Source organism: Canis lupus, chromosome 19 (genome assembly GCF_048164855.1).
Source record: "Canis lupus baileyi chromosome 19, mCanLup2.hap1, whole genome shotgun sequence".
Lineage (NCBI taxonomy): Eukaryota > Metazoa > Chordata > Mammalia > Carnivora > Canidae > Canis > Canis lupus.
In genome coordinates, this window is record NC_132856.1 from 43,861,196 (window position 1) to 43,876,735 (window position 15,540).

General features: G+C 49.6%; 1 protein-coding gene across 1 annotated transcript in view; it reads left to right on the forward strand.

Annotated features, from left to right (window-relative positions):
* Positions 1-5,080: 5,080 nt before the first annotated feature.
* Positions 5,081-15,540, forward strand: part of LTF (lactotransferrin) — a 31,423-nt gene continuing 20,963 nt past the window's right edge. The window contains exons 1-3 of the mRNA XM_072786500.1: positions 5,081-5,255; positions 12,926-13,089; positions 15,354-15,462. Coding sequence (XP_072642601.1) covers positions 5,213-5,255; positions 12,926-13,089; positions 15,354-15,462 — 316 coding nt within the window. The 5' untranslated portion in view covers positions 5,081-5,212. The remainder of the gene's footprint in view (positions 5,256-12,925; positions 13,090-15,353; positions 15,463-15,540) is intronic.

The window sequence follows — 15,540 nt, forward strand, 5'->3', positions numbered from 1 at the left end:
ACTCCTGGCCTGGGGGAGCTGGGGAGGAGCAGCTCTGGCCTCGCCCAGGGGGGATGGAGGGAAACAGCAGCTCCTTGCTCCTCTGGGTGCCCACTCAAACTCCTGAGAGATGGCCCACCATCTGTCCCCCATACGCATGCAGGCAGCAGACATGGAGGCCGCCAACTGGCTGAGCTGCCAGGATGCAGCCCCATGGGAGGGGCAGCAGCAGGTGTCCCCCTGCTCCCAGCCTCAGCTCAGGTGCTTCCTGCCTGGAGGTTTCTCTGGCAGGGACCTCATTCCTTCTGGGAAGAAATTTGCATGGCTGGCCCTGGGCCAGCAATTGCCACCCTTCAGGTTGCCCTTGGCTGGCACCTTCCAGGAAGACTCTCCCTGGGCCTGGCCTGCTGCATGTTCTCATCTGGATGTGACAATGAGGTGCTCATGGAGTTTGGATTTCTGCCAGGGAAATGGGGTGATATCCTGGCAGGAGAATTGAAATCTTGCAACTGGAATACCTAGGATGTTTCCACTGACTCTTGGACCATTGGGCAGAATGGTGCAGCGTCATTCGGCAGGTCTGCGGGGTGCTCACCCTGAGAAGGGAGGGTCCAAAAGGCAGAGAGTCCTGATTGTGAGGAGAGGTAGGTGAGGCGGAGGAGACGGAGGAGGAGGAGGCCTGTCCAAGGAGATAGAAGCTCTCTTGTCTCTGTGGGTTCTATGTGAATTGGGCAACATTAGGCAACAGGACATATTAGTTAATAAAGCTACCATTTCCTGCCCGCCACCCTTCAGCTGAACTCTTTCCTGATGGAAGCCCCCATCACCCACAGACGTGCCTGAAGACTCACCAGGACCTTTGGCTCAATGCGAGGGGCCAGGGAGGGGCCGAATGTTAGGGCCTTGCTCTGGAAATCGTAACCATCACACTGGCCAAGAAGCAGGGAGCTCTGCGTCCACCTCATCCTTAGTTTTGCTCACTTTCTGCTCTCTCTTCAGGGTGGTCAGCAAAGGAACGATCAATAGCAATGAAGGATCATTGGATAGGGAGCAGGGGGCAGTGGCGGATTTCTAGAGCTGACCAGCAGTGTGGCCATGGATGAGTTGCTTTGCCTGATTCCCCCCATTTGGAAAGCAGGCCTGATGAGGCACATCATGGTGCTTCCACGAGAATCAAAAAACACGACTGACTGATGTGTGGGAGGGGCTGGACAGTGCCCTTGCTACAAGGGGCTCAATCTCTGCGGGTTTTCCTTCTTGCCCATGGGAGGAACTAGGGATGCCCCTGGATCTCGGCCTCTGAATCCTGAGCTCTTGGGGAGTTCTGGGCCCTTGTGGAGGACAGACGGACAGACGAGCTGTGGGCCTCAGGGGAGACTCAGGGCTGGCAGTACCATCTCTGTTTCTTACTCACTGTGTGACTTTGGGCAGCTCTCAGTTTGCCTGTTTCTAGAGCAGCAGCAGTGACTTCCAGAGCTGTCAGAACCACGAGAGGCAACGTCATTGGCAGCTCTGTCTGGAGTTAGAAGTGCCATCCAAGTGCTTCAGGTTGTTACCTTGTCTCTGTCCTAGGATGGCACACCAGCCCCATGTAGCCACACTGATGTGGGCACTGCATGCCACACAGTGACAACCCCAGGCAGCGATGTGCTGTAAACTGACTCTCCAGGAGGGAAAAACACCCTGATTTATAATGTTTGCTAATTTTTTAGTATTTTAAAATATTCCCACAGTGAATGATTTCAAGCTACCAATGGTTTAACAAGCCACTACAAAATTCCTAAATATTTAACAAGTGGCTCTCTACCAGTAACCTCCCACCATTGGCAGGAGCAGGTACCTGGCCCGTGGTCTCCTGTCAGCCAGGGTAGAGCCCCTGTGTGAGCAGATGTCTCAAGAACTCCTTTTCTCCTTTATTCCATCTACAGCTGGCTCTGCCCAGATCCATACATTCTTCAGAAAACTCCTCTTGGGCTTTGAAGCCGGAGGACTCCATAGAGGGCAGGGTGTGGGGCTTGTTATGCACCTGTGGGGAGGGTTATGCTTGGGCCAGTCCTTGAGCTGGCAAAGGGTCCCTGTTTGAATTTCAGGGGCAGAGAGGGAGTAAGGTTGTGGGAGAGGTTAGTTAGCCTCCCTTCTGCCTGCCACACGCCATCACATGGTGGTTTGTAGCATCGCATCCTTCTTTACACTCATATTCACGCCATGTTATGATCCCAGTATTGCAAGACCTGCATCTACTTCCCTGCAGGCTCTGCAAGATCTGGCCCAGCTCCTGGCCCATCAGAGAGCCATGCAGATCAATGCTGAGCTAATGGACAAATTAACGACTCCGGGTACACAGGCTCTGGGGAGGCCCGGCGTAGCCAGCCCTGGGCCTCCTTGTCTTTCAGACCTGACACATTGTGAGCAGGATCCTTCACTCCCTGTCCCTCCTCCTCCCTCCCTCATTCATGCAGCCAATACTGATCATCAGGTGTCCATCACACGTACAGAGCTAGCTTGGCCAGACGATCTGACGACCACTCTGAGGCTCTTTGTTTGGAGAGTTTGGTGGAAGGTGGTAGGAAATCCGAGAGAAGGGGCAGGACTGGAGGGGGGTAGATGAGCTCCATTTCAGATGCACTAAATTCTGGTACCTAGGGGACCTGCAAGAGGAACTGACCAGAGGTAGATAGACACCTGGTGTGGAGCTCAGGACAGAGGAGGTGACTTTGTTAATCCTTCTTCCAAGAAGAAAGAAGTCCAGGGCAGAAAGCCCAGAGTGACATTTGGGGGTTCCTTGTGCTCAGGTAATTGGTCACTGAGTGCTCATGTTCGTAAGCCCTTACTTGGCTGTTTCCTCCACCTGAATATTCTTCCTGGAGAAACACGGTCCTTCCCCTAGCTACCCAGGTCAAACATTCTTCCTCGAACTTTTCCAAAACCCTGGTGCCCGGAACTGGTCAGTCATTCCCCCTCCCACCCTGACTTTGTTTATGCTGCCATGCCTGTGGGATAGAGGTACGTGCCTGTGGCTGCCCCTCACCCCTTGACTGTGTTAGGAGCTTCTGAGGGCAAGGACAGACCCCTCTTCTCTGGGTCCCTCCTGGAACTTACCAGTTCTGGCCCGAATAAATGAAGAACAAATGTTGATGATGATGGATTGGTTGAACTTCATTGTCTTCTGGGTAGAACCCACCCTCATATCCACTTCCTCTGCAGAGGGCCTTGGAGTGGCCATGCTCTGCACGTGTCCAGCTGAGCACATCCCAGTCCCAGGGAGTGGGACGGGCCCATTCCCTCCAAATGCAGCATAAAAGCAGTCTGCCCCGTGGCCTGACCATCCTGGGGTCCTGCCTCCAGTGCATATCCCTTCAGCTCAGCCTCCAGTGGCCCCAGGTTACCCGTGTTCCTGCCAATGCTCTAACAGACATAAGAGGGTCTGGAGGCCCCTGACTTCTACATACCACCCTTCTTAAAATTCACATTCAGAGACAGACACATGGGTCGTGACATTCCTTAATTCTTTTATTATCATGGAAGGACAAAGCCGAGTTGCTAATTTAAGTACAAAGATGCATCAGCACTCCTGAGAATTAGTCAATTTTGCATTTCTTCACTGTTTTTGAAATAGCTTATTTGCAATTATAGATGAAAGCGACTTTTAGTGTTGTGACACCATGTTTCCAAACAAGAGGAGACCTTGGATCTGTCACCCCAAAACCCAGCTGGCGGTTCTAACGCTGAACCCCAGACCCCACTCTTGTGTCTGGCAAGCAGGACTTATTAGACCCTGCTCTGTGCCCTGGCAGGCTCCACACCTGGGGCAGAGGGGTCCCACAGCCTCCTTGAGGGTCTCAAGGACTTGGGCTGGGTCTGCTTCTTCATGGCAGAGAGCCTGCCCCATACCTACCCTCCACAGTGCTGCTTCCTGAGCCACTGCCCACCTGTTCCAGGAAATCCTTTCCGTACCCCACAGTCTAACAAGCAGTTCAAATCAACTTCTCTGGGTCAGCAGATTTCAGAAGGACATATTGGCAGGACTGACCTGGCAAGAACACTTCGCCTCACTATTCGTACCTTACCTCTTCACCTAGTATCTCTTGGCACAGAGTCCACATCAGTACATAGAGGCAGGGGATACCTATTGGGGCCTGAACTTTCTGAGGCTGCAAGTGTGTCCCAATGCATGCACAGAGGCACCCTCTGTGACACTCCCCCAGACATGGATGTTTAATTTGCTTCCAGTTGGTTAATGACACACAGCATTCCCCTGGAGACTCCTGTATGGAGCTGTTGTGCTTTATGGGAGTGTATTTATGAGATGGATTCTTAACAGCAGAATCCTAGAATTTAAAAACACCTCCCTGAAATAAGGTCAGCTTCTGTTGACAAGATATGCCATTTATCAAAATGAGGTTCCCATCTCCCACCTCATACTGCCACAAAAGAAAACAAAAGAAAAAGAAAACAAGAATTAGGACAGCCTTCTCACTGGCAAATGAGGGGACAAGGGAGACAGCCACTGGGCACTGTGCGGTGGTCACTTCTTCGGAGACCTCTGGCTCTGTCTTCTGGGAGCTGTGTTGTGGTCCCAGTGGGGCCAGGAGAGACCCCATGGGCAGCCTAGGGCAGACTCTGGGCAGCTGTCACCTCTGCTAGCTGTCCCAGGTTGCTGACCCCGGGTGGCAGGGGCAGCAGGGTCCTCTGTAGAACTCTGGGCTGGCTGCTGGCCAAGGTGGAGGTGGCTCTACTGCCCTACTCCTCCCAGGCTTTAGATCCATCTGCTGAAAGGAAGGTGAGTCTCCCAGTTCAGATGATCATAAATGTTCACCCTAAGATCCTTGCTCTGGGTTCAACCCTCTGGAAAGCACCAAGACCAGAGGAAGGACAAGACTCAGGGGCCTGCTAGGGACTTGCAGGCTTGTGAAGAGAAAGACCATCCGGGTCACCCTGCAGCAGCAGCGCAGACTCAGGAGGTGGCCTGTGGGCAGGGTTTCCTCTCTCTGGGTGCTAAGGCTGCTCAGGCACTGGCCCTTCTCCCCTCCCACCTCTGTTCCCCCTCCCGTTGCCCCTCCCCCCTCTCTTGGCCTCAAGGAGCTAGTGGAGGGGGAGCGAGGACACTGGGCAGGGGAGCTTATTGGGCCACAGGGTGGGGCAGACCCCGTGAGGTCACCAAGCCCAGGATAAAGAGGCGCAGAGCTGGTGCAAGGTGGCAGAGACTTCTCTGGAGTCGCCTCAGGAGCCCAGAATGAAGCTAGTTTTTCCTGCCCTGCTCTTCCTCGGGGCCCTTGGTGAGTGCAGGTACCTGGGGGCGGCCCGCCAGGTGGGCTCCCTGGTCCCGGGAGCCCGCTGGGGGGGCGCCTGTGTCCCGTGCCTCGCCGGGTGGGCATCCCCCTGTCCCTGCGCCCCGGCGGGGTGGGCGCCTGCATCCCGGGGCACCCTCCCCCCGTGCCCCGCCTTGGCACCCTCCCTGTCCCCGCGCCCCTCGGGGTGGGCGCCTGCGTCCCGGTGCACCCTCCCCCCGTGCCCCGCCTTGGCAACCCCTGTCCCCGCGCCCCTCGGGGTGGGCGCCTGCGTCCCGGTGCACCCTCCCCCCCTTGCCCCGCCTTGGCACCCCCGTATCCCCGCGCCCCTCGGGGTGGGCGCCTGCGTCCCGGTGCACCCTGCCCCCCGCTCCGCCCGCCTTGGCACCCCCTGTTCCCGCGCCCCTCGGGGTGGGCGCCTGCATCCCGGTGCACCCTGCCCCCCGCTCCGCCCTGACACTACCCCTGTCCCCGCGCCCCTCGGGGTGGGCGCCTGCGTCCCGGTGCACTTCCCCCCCCCCGCCGCCCGCCCGCCTTGGCACCCCCTGTCCCCGCCCCCTCGGGGTGAGCGCCTGCGTCCCGGTGCACCCTCCCCCCCGCCCCGCTCGCCTTGGCACCCCCTGTCCCCGCGCCCCACGGGGTGTGCGCCTGCGTCCCGGTGCACCCTTCCCCCCGCCCCGCTCGCCTTGGCACCCCCTGTCCCCGCGCCCCTCGGGGTGGGCGCCTGCATCCCGGGGCACACTACCCCCTTGCCCCGCCTTGGCAACCCCCTGTCCTCGCCCTCCTCAGGGTGGGCGCCTGCGTCCCGGTGCACCCTGCCCCCCGCTCCGCCCTGACACTACCCCTGTCCCCGCGCCCCTCGGGGTGGGCGCCTGCGTCCCGGTGCACTTCCCCCCCCCCCCCCCGCCCGCCCGCCTTGGCACCCCCTGTCCCCGCCCCCTCGGGGTGAGCGCCTGCGTCCCGGTGCACCCTCCCCCCGTGCCCCGCCCTGACACTACCCCTGTCCCCGCGCCCCTCGGGGTGGGCGCCTGCGTCCCGGTGCACTCTCCCCCCGCCCCCGCCCGCCTTGGCACCCCCTGTCCCCGCGCCCCTCGGGGTGGACGCCTGCATCCCGGTGCACCCTCCCCCCGTGCCCCGCCCTGGCACTACCCCTGTCCCCGCGCCCCACGGGGTGGGCTCCCAGCGCCTGCAGCCCACCGCCCAGCCCGGAGGCGGCCCACCTGCCTGTGGAGGAGCCAGAGCCCAGCTCCCCTGAGCCGGTGGGGAGTCCCTAGAGCTGTGCAAAGCGACCACTGTGTCCCATCCGGACCTTTGGGACACAAAGTACTGTTATAGGCTTTTCACATGGGAAGAAAATGAGACCCAGGGCGTGAATGACCTGCCCAAGACACACAGGCACCTGGAGTTCAGAACCCAGCTCCTGCTAAGACTGTGTGACTGGGGCTTGACAGAGCCCTAGTTTCTTAAGTTAAAAAAAAAAAAAAAAGTCCATCTTCCCACAGAGTTGTGAGGAGGAGGCTGGCTGCCACCTGCTCAATGGCAGGCAAAGTCATGCACACACTTCCCCTGCAGAAGGGAAGGGGTGGTGGCACAGGCCCTCCTGAAACCACCCTCTGTCAGAGCGTGTAAGAGGGAAATGATTGATTTCTGGTTTTAAATGTGCCTGGACTGGGATGATGTGAAATAATTTCTGGGGTGTGCAGAGGGCACTCGCTAGTCATGCACATCAGCAGTGTAGATGTGTGAGGGCAGGGTTCCCGGGTGGCGGGGGCTGTGATGCGGATCAGTGCCTAGGCAGCATGTGGGGTGTCAGAGGTAAAGGACAGGTGTCCCCTCCCTCCCCAGGCCCCTGCCAGCCCCGGTCAGCCTCCTCCTGGTTTAGGGCATGTACACCCAGCTGAGAGCTTCCTGGGTGGCAAAGGGCCATAGAGAGCATAGGGAGCTCATGCCCCCAAACCTAGGGAACATGAAGCCATCGCTGTCTCCACCTTCTGGTCCCCTTCTCCAAATACCTTCCTCTGGGTACTGTCATACCTGTCTTCTCTGAGGCAGGGTTAGGTCTGCCAGGACCAACTGCTCAGGGCCAGCTTTCCTTCTGCTCCTTTACCTGTGGCATCAGGCTGCAGCACAGCACAGGGTTGGGGCCACCTGGGAGAGATGAGAAGCAGGAAACTGCTTTCTTGAAGGTTAATCATGGGTCATGGGCACAGAATCCTGGCTTAGAGTTACACATCTGGGTCTCATTTTTATTCAAATCTTTGGTTGCCTTGGGCCACCCCTTCTCCACTCCCCGAGTCTGCAGTTTAAATCCTACAGTCAATAGGATGATGGCTAGCATCCTAAAGTGTCATCGAAACCCTTTCCTACCCTGAGGAAGGAGTGACAGCAGCCCTAGATTCCTGCCCTGCTCCCGTGGGCGTCCTGGTAGAGGACACTGGGTGGGGTGAAAGAGTATCTTCCATCCCAGCCCCTGCCTTTGAAGTCAGGGCACTGCTTGCCTGCACCGAAGCAATCAGGGGATGCATTCTTTCAAGAAGTTTCCATCCAGGCTCAGGGGAGTAGCACTAGTAGTAGTGGCTGACACAGTTCGGCTGTGGGGTTGGGGATACGGGAGGGCCAGCCCCAGACCTGCTTTGGGGAGCACATAGTCTTGAGGGGGACCTGTGGCTTTGGAGGTGACTGGTGAGAGCTGTGGTAGGGGGGATGAGTAGGTGGTGCATTCTGACCCAGCCCCTGGTGTTTGAGGGGCTGGGACTATGAATCTTGGAGAACTCCTTGATGGTCCTTTCCTCTCCTGGTCCAGGCCTTCCCAGAAGCTAGCTCTGCCCCCAAGTTCCCCATTCCTGCCGCCATGCATATCTTTTCTCACCTCAAAGCATGGTCTTCTCTTTTGCTCCCCCTCTTCACCCCTGGTCCAATCCATCACCAAGCCGATTTCTGACACCCCCTCCCTATTCCTGCCCCTTGTCCATTCCCAGTGCTTCTCTGCTTGGTGCTTTAAGGTCCACCCTTCCCCCCATTCTAGGTAGAGCTCTTTGCTCTCTTTCACAAGAGTGCTCTACTCCCTCTGGAATGAGACCTCCTTGGACCAGCACTGAGGGCTTTCCATGATCTGACCCCAAACCCTTTACTTACCCCATCTCCACTGCAGCCCGTCTCTAAGCTAGCTGACCTAAATAGGCAGGTGAGAGCAAGGGGCTATGTGCCTGACTCTGTAGGTTCAAATCCTAGACCCAATGCTTATTAGCCGGGGGGACCTTGGGCAAACCACATAACTAGCTAAAGCCACTATTTTCTCACCTGGAAAGGAGGATCTTAACGGAACTCACAATACAGAGAGTAGGGAGGATCAATGGGCAGAGAGGATGTGAGGTGCTGAGCAAAGCACCTGGCATAAACCGTGCTTGCAATATTAACACTGGGGTCCATTGTTCTCACCCTCCTGGGCTGCCACTCCCTTATTTACTGGCTGAGGTCATGAGGATCTCCCTTTTGGTTTGGTGTTTGTTTCTTCTAGAGCATTCATCCTCCTTAGCTTGCTCATTTTTGACTTTCTCCCTCTCCAGATGGGAGGTAAGGTCTAGTCCTGTCTGCTTACATGTTCCTCTGTATGACACACAGTACTGTGTATGCAGAGAGCATCCAGGAAATGCTACTGGGTCAGAAGTGGCTAAATATGACTGGGTTAATTTTTATGGCAGGACCATTCCATGAGAGCCTCGGGCTAGATGACCTCCCATGGGATTTCCTGGGAGGATGGCTGGTGGAGAAGGATTGTGGCAGCATGTCCTTGAGCCCATGCTGACTTGGCCTAGGGGCCACTGGTCTCCTCCTCACACTCTCCCTGGGAGCCTCAATACCGTGGGTCTGACTATGCAGGGGATGGTTCATGAATAGCAAGTGGCAGAGAGCTGAGGGTTCCACCCTAAAGCACATCCAAATGGAAAGGGGGCTTTAGGAAACAAGTGGTTTTTTGTTTTGTTTTGTAATAGCTTTATTGAGGCATATTTTGCATATGCCGAAATTCACTTATTTTAAGTGTTCAATTCAGTGATTTTTAGTAATTTTACCAAGTGGCACAACCATCACTGTAAATCAATTTTAGTACATTTCCATCCCCCTAATAAGATTCTTCATATCCATTTATAGTTACTTCTCATTCCTACCCCTGCATCAGGCAATCTACTTTCTGTTTTATGAATTTGCCTTTTAGGACATTTCATGCAAGTGGAATCATATACTTATGGAGTGTCTTGTGTCTGGTTTCTTTCATTTAGCATAAATGAGGTTTTCTCATATCATGGTGCATATCACCAGTTCTTTCCTTTTTACTTCCAAATAATATTCTATTGTGTGGATGTACCACATTTTCTCTGGCCATTCACCAGGGGCTGGACTTTTAAGGTTGTTTCCAGGTTTTGGCTTTTCTGAATAATGCTGCTATGAATTTTCATGTAGGAGTCTTTACGTGGATATATCTTTTTGTTTCTTTTGGGTATATATCTAGAAGTGGAATTGCTGAGTCGTGTGGTCCCTCTATGTTTAACATTTTGAAACGCCAACCTATTTCCCAAAATGGCTCCACCATTTTATAATGTATAAGGGATCCCATTTCTTCACATCCTCACCTATATGTTATCCTCTGTTTTAGTTATTATAACTAATCCCAGTAGGTGTGAAATGAATACTCATTGTGCTTTTAATTTGCACTTCCCTAATGATTAATGATGTTGAACATCTTTTCATGTGCTTATTAGCTATTCATGTATCTTCTTTGGTGAAATGTCTGTTCATATCTTCTGCCTGTTTTCTGATTGGGTTGTTTGTCTTTGAGTTGTCAAGGTTTTTTTTTTTAAGATTTTATTTATTTATTCATGAAAGACACAGACAGAGGCAGAGACATAGGCAGAGGGAGAAGCAAGCTCCCTGCGCAGAGCCCGATGCAGAACTCGATCCCAGTACCCCAGGATCACGACCTGAGCTAAAGGCTCAATCACTGAGGCACCACGGAGCCACTGAAGCCACTGAGCCATTTATTTTCTCCCAGTCTGTTGCTTGTGTTTGTATTTTCTTAACTGTCTATTAAAATATAAAGGTTTTGAATTTTGATAGGCCCAATTTATCAATGGTTTTTTATTTCATTTATGGACTGTGCTTTGGTGTCATAGCTAATTAAACTCTGCCTAACCCAAGGTTGCGTAGCTTTCCTTTGTATTTCTTTCATAAATGTAATTGTTTTATCTCTTACACTAAATTCTATGATCTACTTCAAGGTGATTTCTGTGCGTGGTGTGAGGTAGGACTCTAAGTTAATCTTTTTTGTATGTGGATATCTGTGGTGCTAGCACCATTTGTTAATAGACTATCCTTTTGCCAATGAATTACCTTAATGTCATTATTAACAATCAGTTGAATGTAAATAGAAAGATTTACTTCTGGACTCAATTTTGTTTCACTGATTTATATATCTATCCTTATGCATCACCTTGTTTTGATAACTGTAGCTTTATAGCATATTTTGAAATTAGGAAGTAAAATTGTTCCAGATTTGTTCTTTTTAAAAATGGTTTTGAGGGCAGCCTGGGTGGCTCAGTGGTTTAGCGCCACCTTCAGCCCAGAGTGTGATCCTAGAGACCCAGGATCGAGTCCCACGTTGGGTTCCCTGCATGGAGTCTGCTTCTCCCTCTGCCTCTCTCTCTCTGTGTCTTGAATAAATAAATAAAATCTTTTTAAAAAATGGTTTTGACTATTGAATATAAATAATATAAAAATAGATTATAAGTATAAATTATATAAAATTATTTTGGCTATTTTATATCATGTATTTATTTTTCCTATATAAATTTTAAAATCTACTTGTCAATTCCTACCAAAACCAAAACAAAACCTTGGCCTCCTGGAATTTTGATAGAGTTTGTGTTGATTCTCTATGTTAATTTAGGGAGAATGACCATCTTAACAATACTGAGTTTTATAAAGCATGAACATAAATGTTTCTCCATTTATTTAGATCTTCAATTTCCCTCAGCAAAGCTTTATAATTTTTAGTGTACAAATCTTGCATTTGTTTTGTTAAATATTTCCCTAAGTATTTAATTATTTTTGATGTTACTGTGAATAGAATTATATTCTTAATTTCATTTTTGGATCATCCAATGCTTATATGCAAAAATATAATTGCTCTTTGCATATTGATCTTGCATCCTGTGCTCTTGTTATACTTGTTTATACTTGTTATACTTGTTCTAATACCATTTTGTGCATTTCTTAGGTTTTTCTACATAGAGGATCATGTAATCTGTAAATAAAGACAGTTTCCCTCCTTCCTTTCCAATATGGGCACCTTCTCTTGCTTTTTCTTGCCTTATTACTGTGGCTAGGATTGCCAATATCATGTTGAATAGAAAAACTCAGAGTGGATACCTGATTTTAGGGGGAAAGTGTTCAGTCTTTCACCATTTTAATATACTGTTCACTATCAGTTTTTCATAGATGCCATTTATCAGGCAACCACATTTTGTTTTTTTTAAGATTTTATTTATTTATTTATTTATTTATTTATTTATTTATTTATTTATTTATTTATGACAGAGAAGCAGAGATATAGGCAGAGGGAGAAGCAGGCTCCCTCCAGGGATCCTGATGCAGGGCTTGATCCCAAGACCCTGGGATCATGACCCGAGCCAAAGGCAGACACCCAACCATTGAGCCACCCAGATGCCCCAACCATGTGTTTTTTTTTTTAAACATAAGCACTTGCATTATTTTTTAAAAAGATTTTATTTATTTATTAATGAGAGATACAGAGAGAGAGAGAGAGAGTGGCAGAGACACAGGCAGAGGGAGAAGCAGGTTCCACACAGGGAGCCCAACGTGGGACTGGATCCTGGGTCTCCAGGATCAGGCCCTGGGCTGAAGGTGGCGCTAAACCACTGAGCCACCTGGGCCGCCCAACCACGTGGTTTTTTAAAGAGCTATGAGCAAATCTGGTTCAGCTTCCTGCCTAAATGTATAGATTCTATCAACAAATCAGTCTCGGTAGGAGAACTAGTTTTTTTGATACAGAGGTGAATGGTGCTAACTCTGGCACACTGACCCATTTGGTACCACCACTTACTGTAGCTATTGGCAAGGAGTCAGGTGTGTTTTAGTTGCCTTGGCATCATCCAGGGAGATTCTTGTAGTTTCAACAGACTAGAGAGATCCAGATTCTAGGCTGGATTTTGCCACTGCTGAGAAGCCAATCACTCAGCCTTCTCAAGAGCCAGTTTCCACATTAATAAAACAGGAACAATAATCCCTTTCCTGCCTACATCTCGGCTTCATGTGGGTCAAAGCAGGTGGAAGAACTTCATGAACTGATGCGAAAGGTCATCATCATTTTTTAGAGGTAGGAAGTGTGTCAGTTACAGGAAAGAAAATAGTTCCAAGGCTCTGACCATTTCCTTTAATGAGAATTATAGCCTCCTGGCCAGCAAAGAATGCTCATTAGACCATCAAGACAAGTCCACTTGAAGAGGGTGGCTTGAGTGAGGCACTGAATGGAGAGCAAAAGGGAGGATCAGAGAGATGGAGGAGTCTGGAAAACCCTGTCAGAGGGTGAGACGGTATCTTCCATGGGCAGTTCTTGAGCCCTTACTCTGGTTTCTTTCTCCCAGGACTGTGTCTGGCCGCCCCTAGGAAAAATGTTCGATGGTGCACCACATCAAAAGCAGAGGCAAAAAAATGCTCCAAATTCCAAGTGAATATGAAAAAAGTAGGTGGCCCCATTGTCTCCTGTACAAGGAAAGCCTCCCGCCAAGAATGTATCCAGGCTATCAAGGTAAGTCAGTGCCATGTGTTGAGTGGGTCCCAACTGAATGGAGGGAATGAAATGGAGTAAAATAGAAAATGTGTTTTCCCCTACTTCCTCTGCTTTTCTTCCTGGGTACCTGTAAGTTGGGAGAGCTCCTTCCTCACAGGACACAAGGCTATTTTGAAAGCAGATATTAATGTTCTAAAGCAGAGTGACCATGTGTGGGGAATCTGGGGCTGCAACACACACTGTTAATAACAGCTGTTGCAAACTCAAAATTAGTCATATTGGATGAACCTGTAACACTGGCAAATGTCAGGGTTCCTCTGAAAGGTAAAACCTCTGGAAGATCATTATCCCCAAACCCTGAGCAAAGTAAGCTCAGCTGGTCCATAGTTACAACATCACATTGCTGGAGAAGGGCCAGCCAGGGCACTGGGCATTGGAAAGATGTTTGTACAAGACATTTCCAGATGGAGAGAAAAGGGAATCATGACTTTTGGATGATTTCAGATTCCTTTTGCTTTTTGAGATATTAGATATACTGAAATAATTTTTACTCATTTGCTCAACATATATGTTCTGTGTGCCTGCCATGTGCTATGGTTGTGCATACTTGACTCTAGCACAGAGTCGGTAATTTGTGTAAAAGTTTCTAATAATATCTAGAGTTATCGAAACAGTACTTAGGCAAAAAATCTAGTCTGAACGATGTTTTAGGCTATTATTTTACAATGGCCTGCTGAAAACAGCACCATCATACCCTGCTGGTTTAAAATGCAGATTCTAAGACCCTATTCTAACCCACTCAGCCCAGTATCTGTGATGAGGTTGCAAAATCTGCCTCTTTAATAAAAACCCCCATTCAGTTCTACAGACCACACATCAAAACAAAGTTGAGACAGATGACATGGTTGAAAATAAAACATGTATTCTTGAAGAACCAAGGGACAGGTTAATTTGTAGAACTTTGGAGGAACAAAAGCTCTTGTAGCTTTTAAGCAATGAACTAAATCATGAAGCAAATGGATTAAAAAATCTGAATAATTTGATAGCCATTAAAAACAATCAAAAAATTTAGAAAGCACTAGAATTAATATGCACCAGCTCCGACAAATGATTACTATTTACGGTATACTCTGTAAAGAACTAATTCAACTTGCCAAGAAATATAGGGTCATATATGAAAAATGATATGAACAGAGTAATAGAGGGAAATCATAATCACTAAAAATACGAAATGTTTCCCTTAGCGGCCAGAGGAATACAAACCAAAGCAATTTGTTAGCATTTGTATTTTCTAGAGTAATAGCAACAGAATGAAAGCCTGTCCTGCTGGTGATTTCATTGTGAAACTGATCTTCGTGGTCCATGGCATTCCAAATTGGCATTACGGATCTTCATATGGATCCATGGATCATATGGATCTAACAACAACAGCCAGGGCCATGAAGATAAACATGCTCACTGGATGATTCCACCCTCAGATGCCTATCCCAAGGCAAGAGGTCACCAGAAGGAAAAAAAATCTATGAGGACCAAGCGATCCATGAAAGCACAGGTTTCATAGCAAAAAGAAAGTGCTGGACATTTGAGGGATTATTTGATAAACTATGGAAAAACCACATCAGCATAAAATATTATGAAGTCAATCAAATCAATAAAGACTCTGCAGAAGTAAGAAAATGTTATGTGGTTTGAGATGAGTAAAGCGGTCCACAAGGTACTATCTGTACCAGATTGCAAATATAAGAAATATGTAAGTATTTGAGAGGTAATGCGCCAAAGAGGATGAATGTGGTTTATTATGATAATTTTAAGATAGCGTAATAGTTCTATTTTCTATTCTTTAAAAAAGAATTTAAAGGAAATACTGCCTGTGTCTCTGCCTCTCTCTCTCTCTGAATAAATAAATAAATCTTAAAAAAAATAAAAAATAAAAGAAATAAAACAAATAAATACAGAGCAAAAATGGAAGGAAGTATTTAGAATAAACAGCTTTGTATATAAATGGCTGAAGGGCAGGATCAGTGAAGTGATACAGGCAGTGGGGCTCATGCAAAAGAGCCAACATGCCAACCCCAGGAGTTAAAGCAGTTGGGCTGATGCCAGTGCCCCCAAAAGAGGGACCCTTGGCTGCTTCCACCTGCCACAGGACATGAGTGAATGCGACCGAAAGGCAACCCTTTTGAAGATCCTTCCAGCCATGGAGACTTGTGACATCCTGAAATCCAATTGCCTGGGTTCGGGCAGGCTCTCTCCTGAAGTGGGTCCTGTGTCTTTGCTTTCAGGCAAACAAGGCAGATGCTGTGACCCTGGATGGTGGTTTGGTGTTTGAGGCAGGCCTGGAGCCCAAAAAACTGCGACCTATAGCGGCTGAGGTGTATGGTACCCAAACAAGTGAGTTTTTCCTGGAGACCCAGCCGCTGTGGTGGCCCTCGCCTTGGCCCTGGGCTCTGTGCAGTCAGAGGGGTTGTA